Source organism: Gymnogyps californianus, unplaced genomic scaffold, assembly GCF_018139145.2.
Source record: "Gymnogyps californianus isolate 813 unplaced genomic scaffold, ASM1813914v2 HiC_scaffold_40, whole genome shotgun sequence".
In the NCBI taxonomy this organism is placed as follows: domain Eukaryota; kingdom Metazoa; phylum Chordata; class Aves; order Accipitriformes; family Cathartidae; genus Gymnogyps; species Gymnogyps californianus.
The window spans coordinates 56204-71001 of record NW_026114290.1 but is presented as its reverse complement, the minus strand read 5'-3'; the positions used below and the strand labels follow the sequence as shown (position 1 = coordinate 71001).

General features: G+C 53.9%; 1 protein-coding gene across 1 annotated transcript; it reads right to left on the bottom strand.

The window, feature by feature from the left end:
- Positions 1-97: 97 nt before the first annotated feature.
- Positions 98-13794, bottom strand: AKAP8L (A-kinase anchoring protein 8 like). Its single transcript, XM_050914430.1, has 13 exons — positions 13782-13794; positions 12256-12288; positions 10921-11161; positions 8312-8780; positions 7695-7818; positions 7475-7530; positions 6769-6805; positions 5225-5333; positions 4736-4877; positions 4152-4257; positions 2702-2832; positions 1773-1868; positions 98-1280 (listed from the first exon to the last, which is right to left on the bottom strand). The coding sequence occupies exons 1-13, from the start codon at positions 13792-13794 to the stop codon at positions 735-737; spliced, it is 2103 nt and encodes a 700-aa protein (XP_050770387.1). The 3' UTR covers positions 98-734.
- Positions 13795-14798: the final 1004 nt, after the last annotated feature.

Here is a 14798-nt window from a genome sequence, read left to right as displayed (position 1 = left end):
ACCAGAACACGGAGACGCAGGGTTCGTAGCCCGGTTCTAAGCCTCCAACCTCGCACAAGCTTTACCGGGGCACCAGAAATTAAGGCAGAGTCACAGGTAATCTCAGGACAGTCCTTTTATCTCCACCCACCAAAACATTCACCTTTAAAACGAAAGCATTTTACAAACAATACAATGTTGACACCACTTAAGTTTCGCTCCGCGTTAAAAGGAAGAATAAAACATCAGGGGGGAATATTACAGTCACGTGGAAGTTATGCCAGAACCTTAACGGCGTACACCGCAGAAATTAAAACCCCGGAACCGAAGTTCTGATGTTTCCAGACAGACAGGCTAAGGAGACAAACCACATCTTTGTTAAATATAGAAAAGTTTCGATTCAAGGGGAAGAGAAGAGGTTTCGTTCGCCAGATCGTGAAGTAGCACTGGTTTGCACGCATGCTCAAAAGGAAATTCTCCTAGTACAAAGCCATCTAAAAAACAGAGACCGCACAAAACCTAGCTACTAAAATGAAGATTTGGTAAAAAAAAAAAAAAAAAAAGATTTCCTCTATTTTCCAAAAAAATCACTTTACAGGTAAAGGCTTCCACTGCCTAAGTGAGTTTAGTAGAATGAGAACTCAAAACATGTGCTATGAAATTCACAGACACAGTTATGTTATTAAAAAAAAAAAAAATATAACACACAACAAAATACGTCAGGTCTTTTACACATCGGCTTCCCCCTCCAGAGTTTACTCCGCATCCTCATCCTCTTGTGCTGCAGCAGCTTCCTCGCTTTCTTCCTCCTCATCTTCTACTTCCACGCCTTCTGCTGGCTGTTGCTCTTCTTCCTCAGGGAGAGATCCCTCTGCAGGCGGGGAACTCTGCTCCTCCGCGTTTTCTGCATCCGGCTCCACCTCTGTTTGTGCTTGTGCCTCGGTTTCTGTCTCTGTCCCTGTTTCTTCTCGCTCCCCCTCATTTTCAGCTCCTTCTGCTTCTGGGTTCTCTTCGGGATCCTTGTTTTCCTCATCTAGATTTTCCTCCTCTGGATTTTCTTCTTCTGGATTTTCCTCTTCCAGATTTTCCTCCTCTGGATTTTCTTCTTCTGGATTTTCCTCCTCTGGATTTTCTTCTTCCGGATTTTCCTCCTCTGGATTTTCTTCTTCCGGATTTTCCTCCTCATCCTTGTTTTCATCTGCTCCTTCTGCTGTTCCTTCCTCTACGTTTCCACTGGCTCCCCCTTCGCCTTCCTCATGCTCCTCTTTTTCTTCTGGGTCATCCGTGAAAGGATTCTCACCCTGAAAAGAGAAGACACGCATTCGCCTGCTGCGAGTTCACCTCTAGCTGCTTCCAGGAATTCGCACCGGCTACACGCCAGCAAACCCTCCCAAGAAGTTCAGAGTAACGGCTGCACCGAAAGCAGCCGAGCGAGCAGCTCCTGAAAGCAGCTCCCGCCTCGAGAATTCAAATCGACGCTAATATTAGCGGCGACAGCGCAACGGTCAGGTCCGTGGCCAAAGTTTCAGCGGAAGGCCTTGCTCGTCCTGCTCGCTCCGGGGTTCGGTGTAAAGTGTGGAGCAGGAGATGAGCGAGCGAGTCACCTGCGCTGTAGAGACTCGATGACCAGCAACCAGGAATCGGATATATTAGCAAAAAAACCTCCCCAAATCGCCTCAAGCTTCAGCTAATAAGCACCCTCAGCAGTCAACGGCGGCTACCGTGAAATTACTACAGCGTGGAAGCGTTGCTACCGGTTTGACCCCACACCAAGCCGCTCCGCAAACACCTACCTTCAGGTACCGCTCCAGTTTCTTACTGATGAGTTTGTTGTTGAGAATACTCCTCGCAACTACTAACGACGACTTCTTGGACTGCTCCATCATCGCCTGTACGGGAGGACAACAACAACAACAACAAAAAGCACTTAGATTTTGTTCTGAATTCACTTACGAGGCCAGTAATTAGTCACAGCTCAGCAGCGGACGGCAGGCTGCAGAGCCCGCTTCGGTATTTGGGTAGGTGACAACACAGCAATGTTTAAGAAATCTGCTATTTTCTGCACGTTCCCCGAATTGTGTGCTTCGGGAAGGCGAGTAGCAGGCAGCCAAGGAAAAGCCGCGTGGATCGTTTCACCCACTTCCACCAGCGAGATCGTTTCATCCCTCAGTCCCCGGGCACGTTTTGATTTTGCTGAGGCGTGAGGAGCGAAGGACGGCCGAACAGCCGAGCACTGCAGCCTGCTCAACATCACCACAGTAACGCGTCAAGATTTACAGTCGCGTGCCGATACACGTATTTTATACCTAGGAAGAGCTGTCGTCTGACAGCCATCACCTCGGCTCGCTGCTTGTGGGTGTAGTAAAGCTTGTAACAACATCATCCTACACGTACGTGGAAGTGGGGAAAGTCAGAAAGGCGTTTATTTTGCAAGAAACAGGGCAAGAGACACAAGATCTCATTTTCAGATCGGCACGAGGCTTTGCCGAAGGTGCTTTAATCCCGCTAACGTCTCGCTTGGCAGCTTTCGCAAAGGGAAGCTTTCTGGGGACGCAAGAACGTCCAAATTAACCGCAGACTCTGCGGAGAGAAGCACCCAAGGGGATGAAGAAAAGTTCTCCCTGGTTTCGGAAACCACGTGAACTCAACCCATCCAAATTCGGGCTCCTGGTATCGCCGCTGAAGCCCGCGAGACCCCCAGGGCGCCAGGCTGCCCGCTCACCCTGCGGTTGTGGTTGTGGTCGAGCGACTTCAAGTGTTTCTGGATGATGCCGTACTGCATTGGGATGAAGAGGTCACAGGCAGCACAGTGAGCCGCCTCCACCTTTTTAATGAAATGCTCCATGCCAACATCTGAAAAGGAAGATAAGAACGGTATTAGCTGGAAAATAATCCAGGGATTTCTGCTGTGTTCCAGATTTTACTCCAGCCTCCATTATAAACTCACCTCTGGGCGCCCCAAACTCACCTCTGGGCGCCCCAAACTCACCTCTGGGCGCCCCAAACTCACCTCTGGGCGCCCCAAACTCACCTCTGGGCGCCCCAAACTCACCTCTGGGCGCCCCAAACTCACCTCTGGGCGCCCCAAACTCACCTCTGGGCGCCCCAAACTCACCTCTGGGCGCCCCAAACTCACCTCTGGGCGCCCCAAAACTCACCTCTGGGCGCCCCAAACTCACCTCTGGGCGCCCCAAACTCACCTCTGGCGCCCCAAACTCACCTCTGGCGCCCCAAACTCACCTCTGGGCGCCCCAAACTCACCTCTGGGCGCCCCAAACTCACCTCTGGGCGCCCCAAACTCACCTCTGGGCGCCCCAAACTCACCTCTGGGCGCCCCAAACTCACCTCTGGGCGCCCCAAACTCACCTCTGGGCGCCCCAAACTCACCTCTGGGCGCCCCAAACTCACCTCTGGGCGCCCCAAACTCACCTCTGGGCGCCCCAAACTCACCTCTGGGCGCCCCAAACTCACCTCTGGGCGCCCCAAACTCACCTCTGGGCGCCCCAAACTCACCTCTGGGCGCCCCAAACTCACCTCTGGGCGCCCCAAACTCACCTCTGGGCGCCCCAAACTCACCTCTGGGCGCCCCAAACTCACCTCTGGGCGCCCCAAACTCACCTCTGGGCGCCCCAAACTCACCTCTGGGCGCCCCAAACTCACCTCTGGGCGCCCCAAACTCACCTCTGGGCGCCCCAAACCACCTCCGCCCCAAACTCACCTCTGGGCGCCCCAAACTCACCTCTAACCCTTCCACCGGCATCAAAACAGTCTTCCCGAGGAGCAGGAGAGGAGCCAAGCGCAGCGTGCGTTACATACGGCCAGGTTACCAGAACACCCGGTGGCCCAGCTACAAGCCCGGCCGCGCGGCGCACCGACGAGCGACGCGAGCTGCGGCTGCACCAGCACTGCGGGTTTGCCAAAAAAACCCCAAACCAACCAAAAAAAAAGATCTCTTCAGCCAGCTAATCATTTAGCTAGCGTCCACAAAGCCGGGTAATAACCTGAAGCGGCTGACGCTGCACTTGAGCAGAGAGTAGATTTTACTCTTCAGCAACACCAGCACGTTCCTCCCCTCCCCTTTTTTTACTATTTTTTACTATTTATAGAGCTGACGAGGCAGCCCATACACGCGACAAAGGAACTCTCGCACGCACGTGGGCAGTAACTCTTACCTTGCGTAAGATCTTGGTCCCTGTAAATCTGCTGAATAACTGCGTTAATGTCTTCAATTGCTTTACGTCGCTCTTCAGTTTTCCTAGTTTTATTAGCAACGTATTCCTGTACGGCAGAATATTTCATATTAATCTTTTTTTTTTTCTCCCCCCTTCCCACTTTTAGGTGCAGCTCTCCAGCCCGCTCATCCTAAAAGCCCTAACAAATCCCACCGTGCGCTGTCCTGCGGGTAGCACTGCCTTTCGGCACTTAAGTCACCCGCTTTGGCCACCAAAATCCGTGGTGGGCAAGTATTTTATTTCCTACCAGTGCAACCAAGTAAGACCAGAGGTTAAGCGACCTGTTGAAAAGAAGAGGGCAGTCAAGGCAGAGCTCTGATGCTTTAGCCCGACTTTACTCCACCTTCTCTAGCAGTTTCCACGACAGTTACTTAAGAGAGGCAGTTCAGGAGCTTTAGAGCATCTCCAAAATAATAATAATAATAATAATAATAATTTACAGCATCTCCAAAATAATAATAAATAATAATAAACCAAGCCCAAACTCTTAAACCTAGGGGACAGAAACGTAACCAGAGGCTTACCTGGAGGAAGTCAGCTGTTTGTTGAGGCAACTTGGTTCCAACAAACTTGAAGTGTTCCTTGTGGAATTTACTCTCGAGGTGACTGTTCATCTCGTCATCGTAGAAGGTCCGATATTTGCATAACGAACAAACAAACTGGATCCTGGGGAGTCAGAGGGAAGCGATATTCAAACCGATCCATTCCAGCTCTACGCGGCACCGCTTTCTCACCGGATCTACTCCCTCGCTCTGTCTAAGGGCTGGCAGATAAACTCATGGAAGTCTCCAACCCTTTAAGCAGTTACGGGATGTTTCCCAGGGGTTTACCCATTCCTATTTATCTTTTAAGCACGGACGGCAAGAAGAGCGGCAGGAGAGCAAAGCAGCTTCTACAAGGAACAGACAAAACACCGGGACGACTGGGAACAAAAGGACGGACCCCGGCTGCGAGGACTACAGTCCCAGAGAAGAAAGCAACACGACTAAATAAAATAAAATAGGAGACGTTACCTTTCTACCATGCGATCCCGATGCCTCTTCTTCTGCCTCTCTTGAGTTTTCTTGCCCGCCTGCAATTTGCGTTTGATTTGACTGATCTCTTCTTGAATTGTTAAAGCACCTAAGTGTTTAAAGCAGGTTGTATTTCAGGGCACTACTTGAGGACACCACCTGATTAAAGAGAATTTCCCTCGACAAGTTTAGTCGTCAGCCCGACCAACCCGCGCAACCTAGAGACGCCGTTGCCTCAAGAAGCTGCTTCCCGCCAGCCAACTACAGATAAACCGCGGGTTTGTACGACGGCGCCGTCCACTCCAAATTAGCTTTTTCCAAAAAAAAAAAGAAAAAGAAAAAAAAAAAGCTGCGCTGGGCCAAGCTTGGTGGGTGCGGGGCAGAGGGGAGAACCGCAGCAGAAAGACTCTAACGCGGTTTCCCAGCCCTTTGTTTTAATTTCTGTTTGCTACTACTGGTTTTATGAGATTTTAATGATTAATTACTTACAGGTTTTGATTTTTTTTTTAAAGTACCACCCGCTCTGATTTGTTCAGCCTCGAAGCGAACGCTGGCAATGCAATCCGGCTTGGGTAAGGGGGATGAATTTACACCGCTGATTTTTGGGACGGAAAAACCGCTTCTCTGTCCGTCCGCCCGCCCGCCCTGGCATACGCGCGGGCACGTCCCAGGATCAAACTGACGCTGCCCACCGGTGGGACGGGCAGCAAGGACCCCCCCCCCAACGCATCTTGCCAAGAGCTTTCTTGCCAGCCCTCCTGCTTCTCTAAGCTCCCTTCGGGTTATCGCGGTGCTTTTCCCACCGGTCCTTTCTCTCCGAGCCGGGAAGCTCCATCCTGTTTCACAGCCCCAACAACTTACCCAAAGTCAAATCTACGGCACAGTGGGAAATTAAATCTGCTTTCCCTAAGCCCCAGGCTAGCAGCTTCACCAACCTACCTCCAGCAAGGGATCCAGCTTCTCCCTAGCAGGGCTTTTACAGCATTTCCTTATCCCTGAGCAGACACAAAGGATGGGATTCATCTGACTAAATGCAGACGTTACAGCTGAGCTAGTCCCCTGTCCCCCCGTCAGCGGAGCTCTGACAGGTCTCGTCCTCAAGAGCAAGCGGCTCGCGGCCCTGGGAAGAGCCTCCCCGTTTCCCTCCGCCGGCTACGGCGACGCAATCCCACCGGAGCCTCGCACGCGAGAGCCTCGACTGCTCTCGCTGGTAGGACCCCACCTCTGGGATCCGTCACGGCACCAGAGCGGCGTCGCCGGGGGACTCGGGGAACGCACACAGAAGCCAAAAAAAAAAAAAAAAAAAAATCGCCCTTCATCGAGAAGGTGCAGAGGTTTAGCTCAGGTCACCGAGATGCAACGAACCGAAAGGGACAGCGAAGCCACAAGGCAAACGGACTCTAAGAACCAAAGCTGCCTGAATAAACTCATCGGATTTAATTGGAAATATCTCGTCCGGCCACGTCGGAGCCCTCGACCAGAGCGGGGTTATGCTCCGCGCGGAGCTTCGGAGCGCAAACGAGCTGTCATGCACACCAACTCACCTTTCTCCGAATCTTTTCCTTCTTCGTCTTCCCCTTCCTAAAAACGCAACGTCGGGAAGTTAAAACCATCTAGAGAAAGCGAACCGTCTGGAGGCCGGTTTGCCATCTTCACCAGCCTGCTGCCTCTCAAACCCTCCCCCCCAGGCACTCAAAGCACCGCACGGAGGAGCCACAGATCCATCGAATCTGCCCGCTCCGCGCTCCCGTAAGCGCAGGGAAAGCCGGCGCGGCGCCCGCGCCGCAGGAGATGCCTCCACAACGCCCGCGGGTCTTCTAGCCGAGAGACCCTCCCTCCACCAAGCCGAAGGGCGCCGGCGGAGGGCCGCCTTCGGCCCCCATCTAGAGCGAGGCAACGCGATCCCACGCTTTGGGATTCGCCACGTCGCGGGCGATTGATTTTGGGGGGTTTTTCTTTACTTAAAGCTCTTTGCGCACGGGTGTTTCACTGCGTTTCGACACCGTAAAGCGTCTCGCGGTGACGCTGCGGCCGGTGGGCGTAGCTGGGAAGCCCCCGTAACGTCTACGCTTCCCTCGATGGAGGGTTTGCTTCTATCCGCTCCCCCCCCCAACTCGTCCGAGCCTCTGCCAACTGACTCAGTTTGGGAATAACACGGGAGTCTAGGAATCTGCCCTCACCAGCTCCAGCACCTCCAACCAGAACTACGGCTTTTAATCACGATAAAGTGGTTTTTCAAGAGTTACTTACACCTCTGGAGCCCTCTTTCTCCTCTTTTTCTCCTGATTCTCCTTCTGTTCCCTCCTCTGAAAGAAAGAGCACAGTCAGCAGAAAGAGAACCCAGATCGACACCGACAATTCGGCCACCGCGTTAAAACGCGCGGCGAAGCACGACGCCTCTGCCGAAAAATAAAGGCAGCGGCAGCTTTGCGTCGCTCCCGGGCGCGCCGCGAAGCCGCTCCGCTCTTACCGTTGTCGGAGTCGGAGTTATCGGAGCCGTCTGTCTTTGCTGCCTTGCTGTCGGGTTCATCGGAGCTGTTTGTTTGCTTCCGTTTCTTCGCGGTGGGATCTTTTTTGATTTTCTTTTTCTGGGGCTGCGAGAGAAGAGAAAGGTTAATCGCCGCGATACGAGCGGCTGCCCTCCACAACCAGCAACGTCTTGTTTTACTCATTTTTAGCGAGTTAAGCTTCCCGCCTTAAGTTTCCGACAGGCAGAGTCGATCAGGAAGGACATAATCCACCACACCTCTATCCCGTAATGTAGGAGATTAAGCCGTGAAGGGCTGCGCTATTCTCCTACCTTCAGAAAACAAAGTTTTTAGGATTAAAACATCCCGCGTATCAATACTGCTCTGCAACTGAGCGCAGCCTCCTCGGTCTGCTTAGGAGAAAACACGCTACAAAGCCACTAACGCGCAGAATTATATATTCAATTAATATTATTGTATATTATTATACATATAATATATATATTATATATTCCCAGCGTGTATTTTGGAGCCCTTTGCTGCAGGACGCGCGGGTCTGTCGGGAAAGAAGTCTCTTATTCGAGCCGAGCAGGCGGGAGGATCTCGCACAAGTACTTACTTTAAAATCCGAGTCCCACATTTTCCAGTTCCTCCTCATTCGTTGTTTCATCATTCCTCCTCCGTACCGCATATTTCCCGAGAAACCTCGCATTCCCTGGAACATGCTGAGTTCTGGGATAATGTTGTGGGAGAAGAGGGAAGGAAGCCTGGAAGAGCCGTGGGGACCGAGACCTCGCGATCCCATCGATTGCGGAGGCTCGTTCCACTGTCCGCCCATGCGCCCGGGATAGGAAGAGGCCATGGGTCTATTATTGCGTCCGTCTCTACCCCAATTCTGACCCCGCTGACCAAAGTTATCCCGTGCTCTGTTCTGGTATTGATCCCGACGGTTCCCGTAGAAATTGTCGTAGTGACCTTCGTAGGCGTTGTCGTTGTCGTGTTCGGATTCGTTGTAATCGTAGCCGGATCGGTACATGTCGCGGTCGTTGATGGAAGACCTCGAGTCGTAGGATTCGTACGAGTCGTACCTGCAAGAGACGCGTCAGCGAGACGCCGCTGAGAAACGGCGGCAGAGGTTAAGCAAACAAAAACCCCATCGAAACAGATTTTTAGGTTTATTTTGCAATCAGCCGACGCGTCACTCAACACGGGACGTATTTCACTGCGCGGTGGGACAGGACGGGAGCAGCAGGAGCTGGTGACAGAGCTTCAAGGTTTCAGTTCCAGTGGTGGAGGAACCAGAGACCTTTAGACACGGGAAAACCCTGATGCCAGGGAGCCCCTCGAACCATCCGTTTCTTCCAGAATTACCAAAATGTTTTAAAATAAAAAAAAACCAAAACCCCACACGTTGAGCAAAGGTTCCTTCGCCAGCCGAGGCTGGGGGTTATCGCTTTGTCCTCGCTCCCAAATATCTGCCTCAAAATGAGCTTTAGGAGCAGCTGAAGCAAACCAAGAGCCGCTCGTCCTCATCGCAAGTTCCACCTTATCCAGAAATACTTCCGGGAGCAGCGAGATTTACTCCTCAGCTACTCAAGGGACACCTTGGCACAACCACAGACCTATTCCAGACCTCATCCTTCCTCACTCCCCACAAGCAATCCGTCCATTAAGAAACTGGTTTCCCCAACTGGAAAGCCAACACGCGCCCCACCCGTTTTAAATCCATTTTTTCCTCCTGGAAATGAGGCGGGAGCGGATTTTTAACGTTATATTCAGCAATCCTAAAACGCTTTGTACTGGAATTTAAGGCTTTGCCTGCTTGCCGGCAGTGCTTTGACTGACAAGGCAGGCGAGGAGGAAAGCCGGCGCTCAAGAAAAGATCGTGACGCTGAACTAACGAGCCTCGCCGAAGCGCGACCCCCTCGCCGCTGGGTTTTTACAGCGAGGCCTGGAGAGCACGGAGATGGGAATCAGCAAGGGGGAAAAGATGTTATCGTGGCTCCAGGGTCAGAGGAAAGTCACCCCGCTGATACAAGGGGAGACGTTGGGGCTACAAAAATCACGTCAGGCACCGATGGAGGAGCCGCCAGTGTCCGGTTACGCCTAAGCCGGAGCAGCTGGAGGGTGAGCAGCTCCTTTTCCGCTCCATTATAGCCCGGAGCCGACGTTCTCCAAGTGATTTACCTTCCTCTTACCGCGTTTCTCGTTCTTTCCTGCACGGAGCAGGAAAGTTTTAACTTTTTAATGAAGCCTATCCCATCCCAACCGGTGCGGCAGCGCCGAATGGGTGGAAACACGCCGCAGGCAGGAGCGTGCCTGCGAGCCGCCGACCGCCGGCACACGAGATCAAAGCGGAGAAGCCCAAAAAGATGTTTGAAGGGACAAGAATCCGGGGGACGATTCGGCAAACCCTTTCCTGCGTGGTTAAACTGAGCAAGCAACCGGAACAAATCGATTTGATAGAGTAGTACGGACGCATCATTTCGTAGGAGAGTTACTGTTTTGGGAGCGTAGGAGCGGAGTAGAAAACAGTTACGTCACACTTATTAATATTTACTCCCGAGTTTTACTTCGTCCAACATACTTTTACTTATTTAAGGTATTAAAAACCTGGAGTAAGCAGTCGCCCTGCAGAAATACCAAGTCCGGGCTCAAAACTCACAGTGCACGTTAATCAATAAGAAATCTTTGGGGAAAGAATCCTGTTTCTTAGCACTTAAACATTAACACAGATCGGCAAGGCGTTGACTACGTCGCAGAGCTGAGCGTCTACTGCGACACCGGCTACAAAAACCTCACCACAGCAGCAGAAGTCAATCTATTAATCAAAATTAGTAATTTAAACTCAGATTAAGTATGGAATAGTGCCTTGTTTTCCTTTGCCCTGCTCTGGAAGTACATAAGCAAGCTCGTGAGAACGTTCCTTATCGTTACTATTTTCCTGAAGAATCCCAAATTTCAGCCACTGCTGGAAACGCTGCACCGTAAGACCCAAATTTGGATTATTTTTTTTTGCAAGACATGGATGAAAACTTAGCATAAAATCCTATTTTACAGTTACAGCAGACGAGAGGAGGATGGCTGAGCCAGCTCTGGACGCTCGCTTGAGTCACGACGCTGGAAAAAGGCAAGAACGAGACCAGCGAGGGAACAAACCGAGCAGGAACGATTCTTAACGAACAGCCGATCGTTACCGCGTCTCCTCGCCTCGTGCCCTGCGCTCACCTGTCTCCGCCAGATCCGTAGTGTCCTCCCTGCATCGTGTCCGTATCCATGTGCGACACCATGTCCAAGCGCTGGTTCATTTTCGCGATGACGGCGTCGGCGTTGCCGCCTCCCGAACCGTCGGGGTTCATGTCAACGTCCGAATTGGCCATTTCCCAGGAGTTCGAAGCGGCCATGCCGTATCCGTAATTACCGGAGTTATCCTGGCCGTATCCATAGCCGTAACTGTATCCCTCGTAACCTGGAACGACAAAAATAAGAGAGCCGGGTTTATTTCCAGTTATCCGGCTTTGCTAATGTTTTAATTTGAATTAAGATGCCCCAAGAAATCGCCACAGGGAGTTAAAATAAAAAAAAAAAAGCTCAGATTTCTATTTAAGTCACCGATAAACTTTGAACTGTTGAGCTCACAAAGGTTTACGGGAACAATTTGCTCGTGTAAGTCCCAGAAAACACAGGCACAGCCATAGCTTCCTCCGTCGAACCTGCTCGGGAGCGGAGTAAACACGGCCAAGGCAGAGCCTCCAGAAAAACCCACTCTGGGTTAACACAAGAGCTATCGAAGAACCATTTTAAGCCGTTTTTTAGTTTGATACGAAGTTGTTGGTAGCCAGATGAACACAGCCAGGACATACCTTCGCCGGGACCTATATAAGCTGCTTTATAACCCCTTAAATCCCAAGGGATGACGCCGTAGCGGGGACCTGTCCACTTTAAAGACAGCACAGCCGAGCGCTGAAAGCAAAAACACTTTCAGCCTAGCGTTTCCCACACGTTTTATATCAGAAAGCGACAGCGAGGCTTCTCCTCTTGCTAAAGAGCCCCAAAACTGCTATAAACAGAAAAAAAACCACCACAGGACTAACACACAGAGCCAATTAAAAGCCTGCCGAGGCTTAAAATTTAGGTTTTTTCTTTCCCCGGCCCTTTTATTTGGCCGCTGGCACACGTGGAGAGGGCGTTTGTATTTCTGCTGTCTCCCCAAGCCTCGATTTACATCGTCACCTGCACTGACTTCATTCCGGTTCCCTAAGTAGCAGAAAGGCGGTTTTTTTGGGGGGGAAAACAACCCCAAAACCCAAATATCCCGCCTAGAACAGTTTTCCTGTGCAACCAGTTACAGCAACAAAGTTTTCTGTTGGCTTCGGCACGCATTTTTAAAACAAAAGAAGAAAATGGTCGCGCAGGCGGAACAGTAAGAGGCTGCGCGGGGTCTGCGCTGCGGCGGGGACGGCGGTTGTTCGTCACCGACCTCCGGCGCGTCTCCCTCAGGCTCAGGAAACGGATCTGAAGTGGAAGGTAATAAACCATTACTCCAGTTTTTACTGTACTTGCCTCTGTTCGTCCCAGAGTTCCAGTCTCCATAACCTAGAAAAGAGCAAAAAGCAATTAGAGACGAGTTCATCGTTACGGTGGCACTCGCGGCCGAAGAGATTCTCGTTACCCGGCGTCACAAACGGAACGACGCCCCCAATAATCCACGAGTCTTGCACCAAATATCGACGAAATCAGACCTTAACGGCGCCCCAGCAAATGAGACGTCCCCACAAGAACAACAGCCTTTCCTCGTCTGACCCAAGAAACGGGTTTTAATTACGAGCCGAGCTCCCGGGAACGATTTCCACGACCGAGTCTTTTGGGAACCGAGGTGAAGCGTTTGGGAAAGCGAGAGGGGTCTCGCACGGAATAAACCCCGCTCCGATTAACGCCTAAAAAGAAGGGACCGGGACACCTCGGGGAAGTTTTAATCCCATCGTCCGCCAACCTGCAGCCTCCCGGGACTGACATTCAGACGCCCTTTGAGGCGAAACGTATCTCGACGGCATCGCTGCACTTTGCCCTTGCAGGAAACCAGCTGGAAAATGGGAGATACCGGGATGGAAAGACGGGGTCCGGAGGAGCCCCGGCCAGGATGACATCTCCCCAGTCGAGAAACCGTTACCCCAGCGTTAATTTTCAAAGCAATTACAGCCTCGTTAACCAGGGTACGTATGCGCACGGCTTCCCTTCGTTATCGATCCACGCGCACGCTGTGGGAAAGCAATGTTACCTTGCAGGTTCTCGTTGCGATTTCCCCCTTAATTAGAAACTCCTCGTCCCAGAAGGCGGCTCATTTATTAATTTGCTCTTTCTTTGCCCCCCCTCTCCCCGCCCAGCGTCACCCTTACAGCCCGAGCCACTTCCAGCCGAAACAGCTCACACGGAATATAGCGGCAAATCGCTTCCTACGCCCACCGTGCTCCACAGGTGAGCCGAGATCCCGCTCCAGGAGCCAGCAAAGGAATAAAAACGCCGAGATTAAAAAGGAAAAAAGGCAAAATTGCCAGGAAATTAGGCGAGGAGCAGAGTTACAGCCGTCACCTGAGCGAGGATGAGGAATTCCTGCCCAGCCACCACCGCCAGGCGGAAATCAGAGGGAACCTAATTAAGCTTGATTAAAAAATAAATCAATTTTCTGTCAGAAATAGAGCCTGGCTCGCTCCCTTCTCCCCCATCACCAGCACCGGGGCTGGAAGCTCCGCCTGCCCCCGGCCTGGGGCTGCCCGGGGAGCACCGGGCCGGCGTCCCGGGGCTGGGAGCCGCAGGGACCGAGGCCATAGGGTGGCTCCGAGGCGCCGGACCGGAGGCAGAGCCGCCTCCCGGCCCTGAGGCCCCGCTGACACGGGGACAGGGGCGAGGCCGGGCGGTGGCAGCGCCCGTCACCCCTCAGGGGCCCGCCCGGCCGCAGCGCCCGCAGGCTCCGGCCTCCCCCCGCCTCACGATCACCCCCAAGGCCCGGCGGGGGCCGCGGCAGCTCCGGCCGCGTCCCGGCTCCCCCGCGGGGCCGCCTCCAGCCGCCATCTTGCGCCGCCGCCCCTCACCTGAGTAGCTCATGATGGCGGCGCCGCCGCCCGCCGCCGCCTCCTCCTGCGCGAGACGGTAACGGCGGCGCGCGGGCCCCGCCTCTCCGCCCCATTGGCCGCGCCGCTCCGCCTTCCCCGTTCTCATTGGTCGGCGGCCCCCCGCGCCCCGCCGCCATTGGTCCAGCCTCCCCGGGGTGATCCGCGGCTCCCGTTGGCCGCCGGCGGATGTCGCTCACCGCCTCCCTCGCGTGCCATTGGGCGGCCCCCGCGGCGGTTGGCGGGCGCAGGTGTCAATCGCGGCGCGGCGGGCTCCTCGCTCAATGGGACCCGCAAGGCCGAGCGCTGATTAGTCGGCGCGGCTGTCAACTCACGAGGAGGCGTGACCGCTACCGCTCTGCTCACTCATTGGCCAGCTAGGGGGCGGGCTGACCCTGCTTGCACCAATAGCGTGGCAGACCCGCCTCGGGCCGCTAACCCCGCCCCCACTACGGCTGGGCTGCGCCTCGCCCCGCCCCTCCTCGCCGCAGCGCTTGCTGCTATTGGCTGCCTCCGTGGAGGCCCCGCCCGGCCAGCGACCCGCGCGACCCACCCGCGTGGGGGCCGCGTGCCGGGAGCGGGCGCGTGGGCGCCCCCGCGCGGTCGCGCCGGGGGGGGGGGGGGAGTGGGGCCGTGTGTGCGCGCACACGCGTGTGTTACACACGCAGGGGCAACTTCACCCACCCGTGAACGTGTGCACACGCGTGTCACGCCTGTCTGCACCCCCCCACCCCCCCCAGGTGTGTGTGTGCACGTGGGGAGCGCACGCGGGGTGGCTGTCCCCACTGGGGGGGAGGGGCAGAACTCAGTACTCAAGGGAAGCCCCCTCCTCCCCCACTCGTGTCTCCCGTGGGTGCTGGGTGGCGGCCTGGGCGTGGCCTACATCCTGACCCCGCTGTCCCCTTTTCCCCGGGGTCAAGGTCACATCCTGACCCCGCTGTCCCCTTTTCCTTGGGGACACGGCCTCATCCTGACCCCCGTGTCCCCTTTTCCCACGGG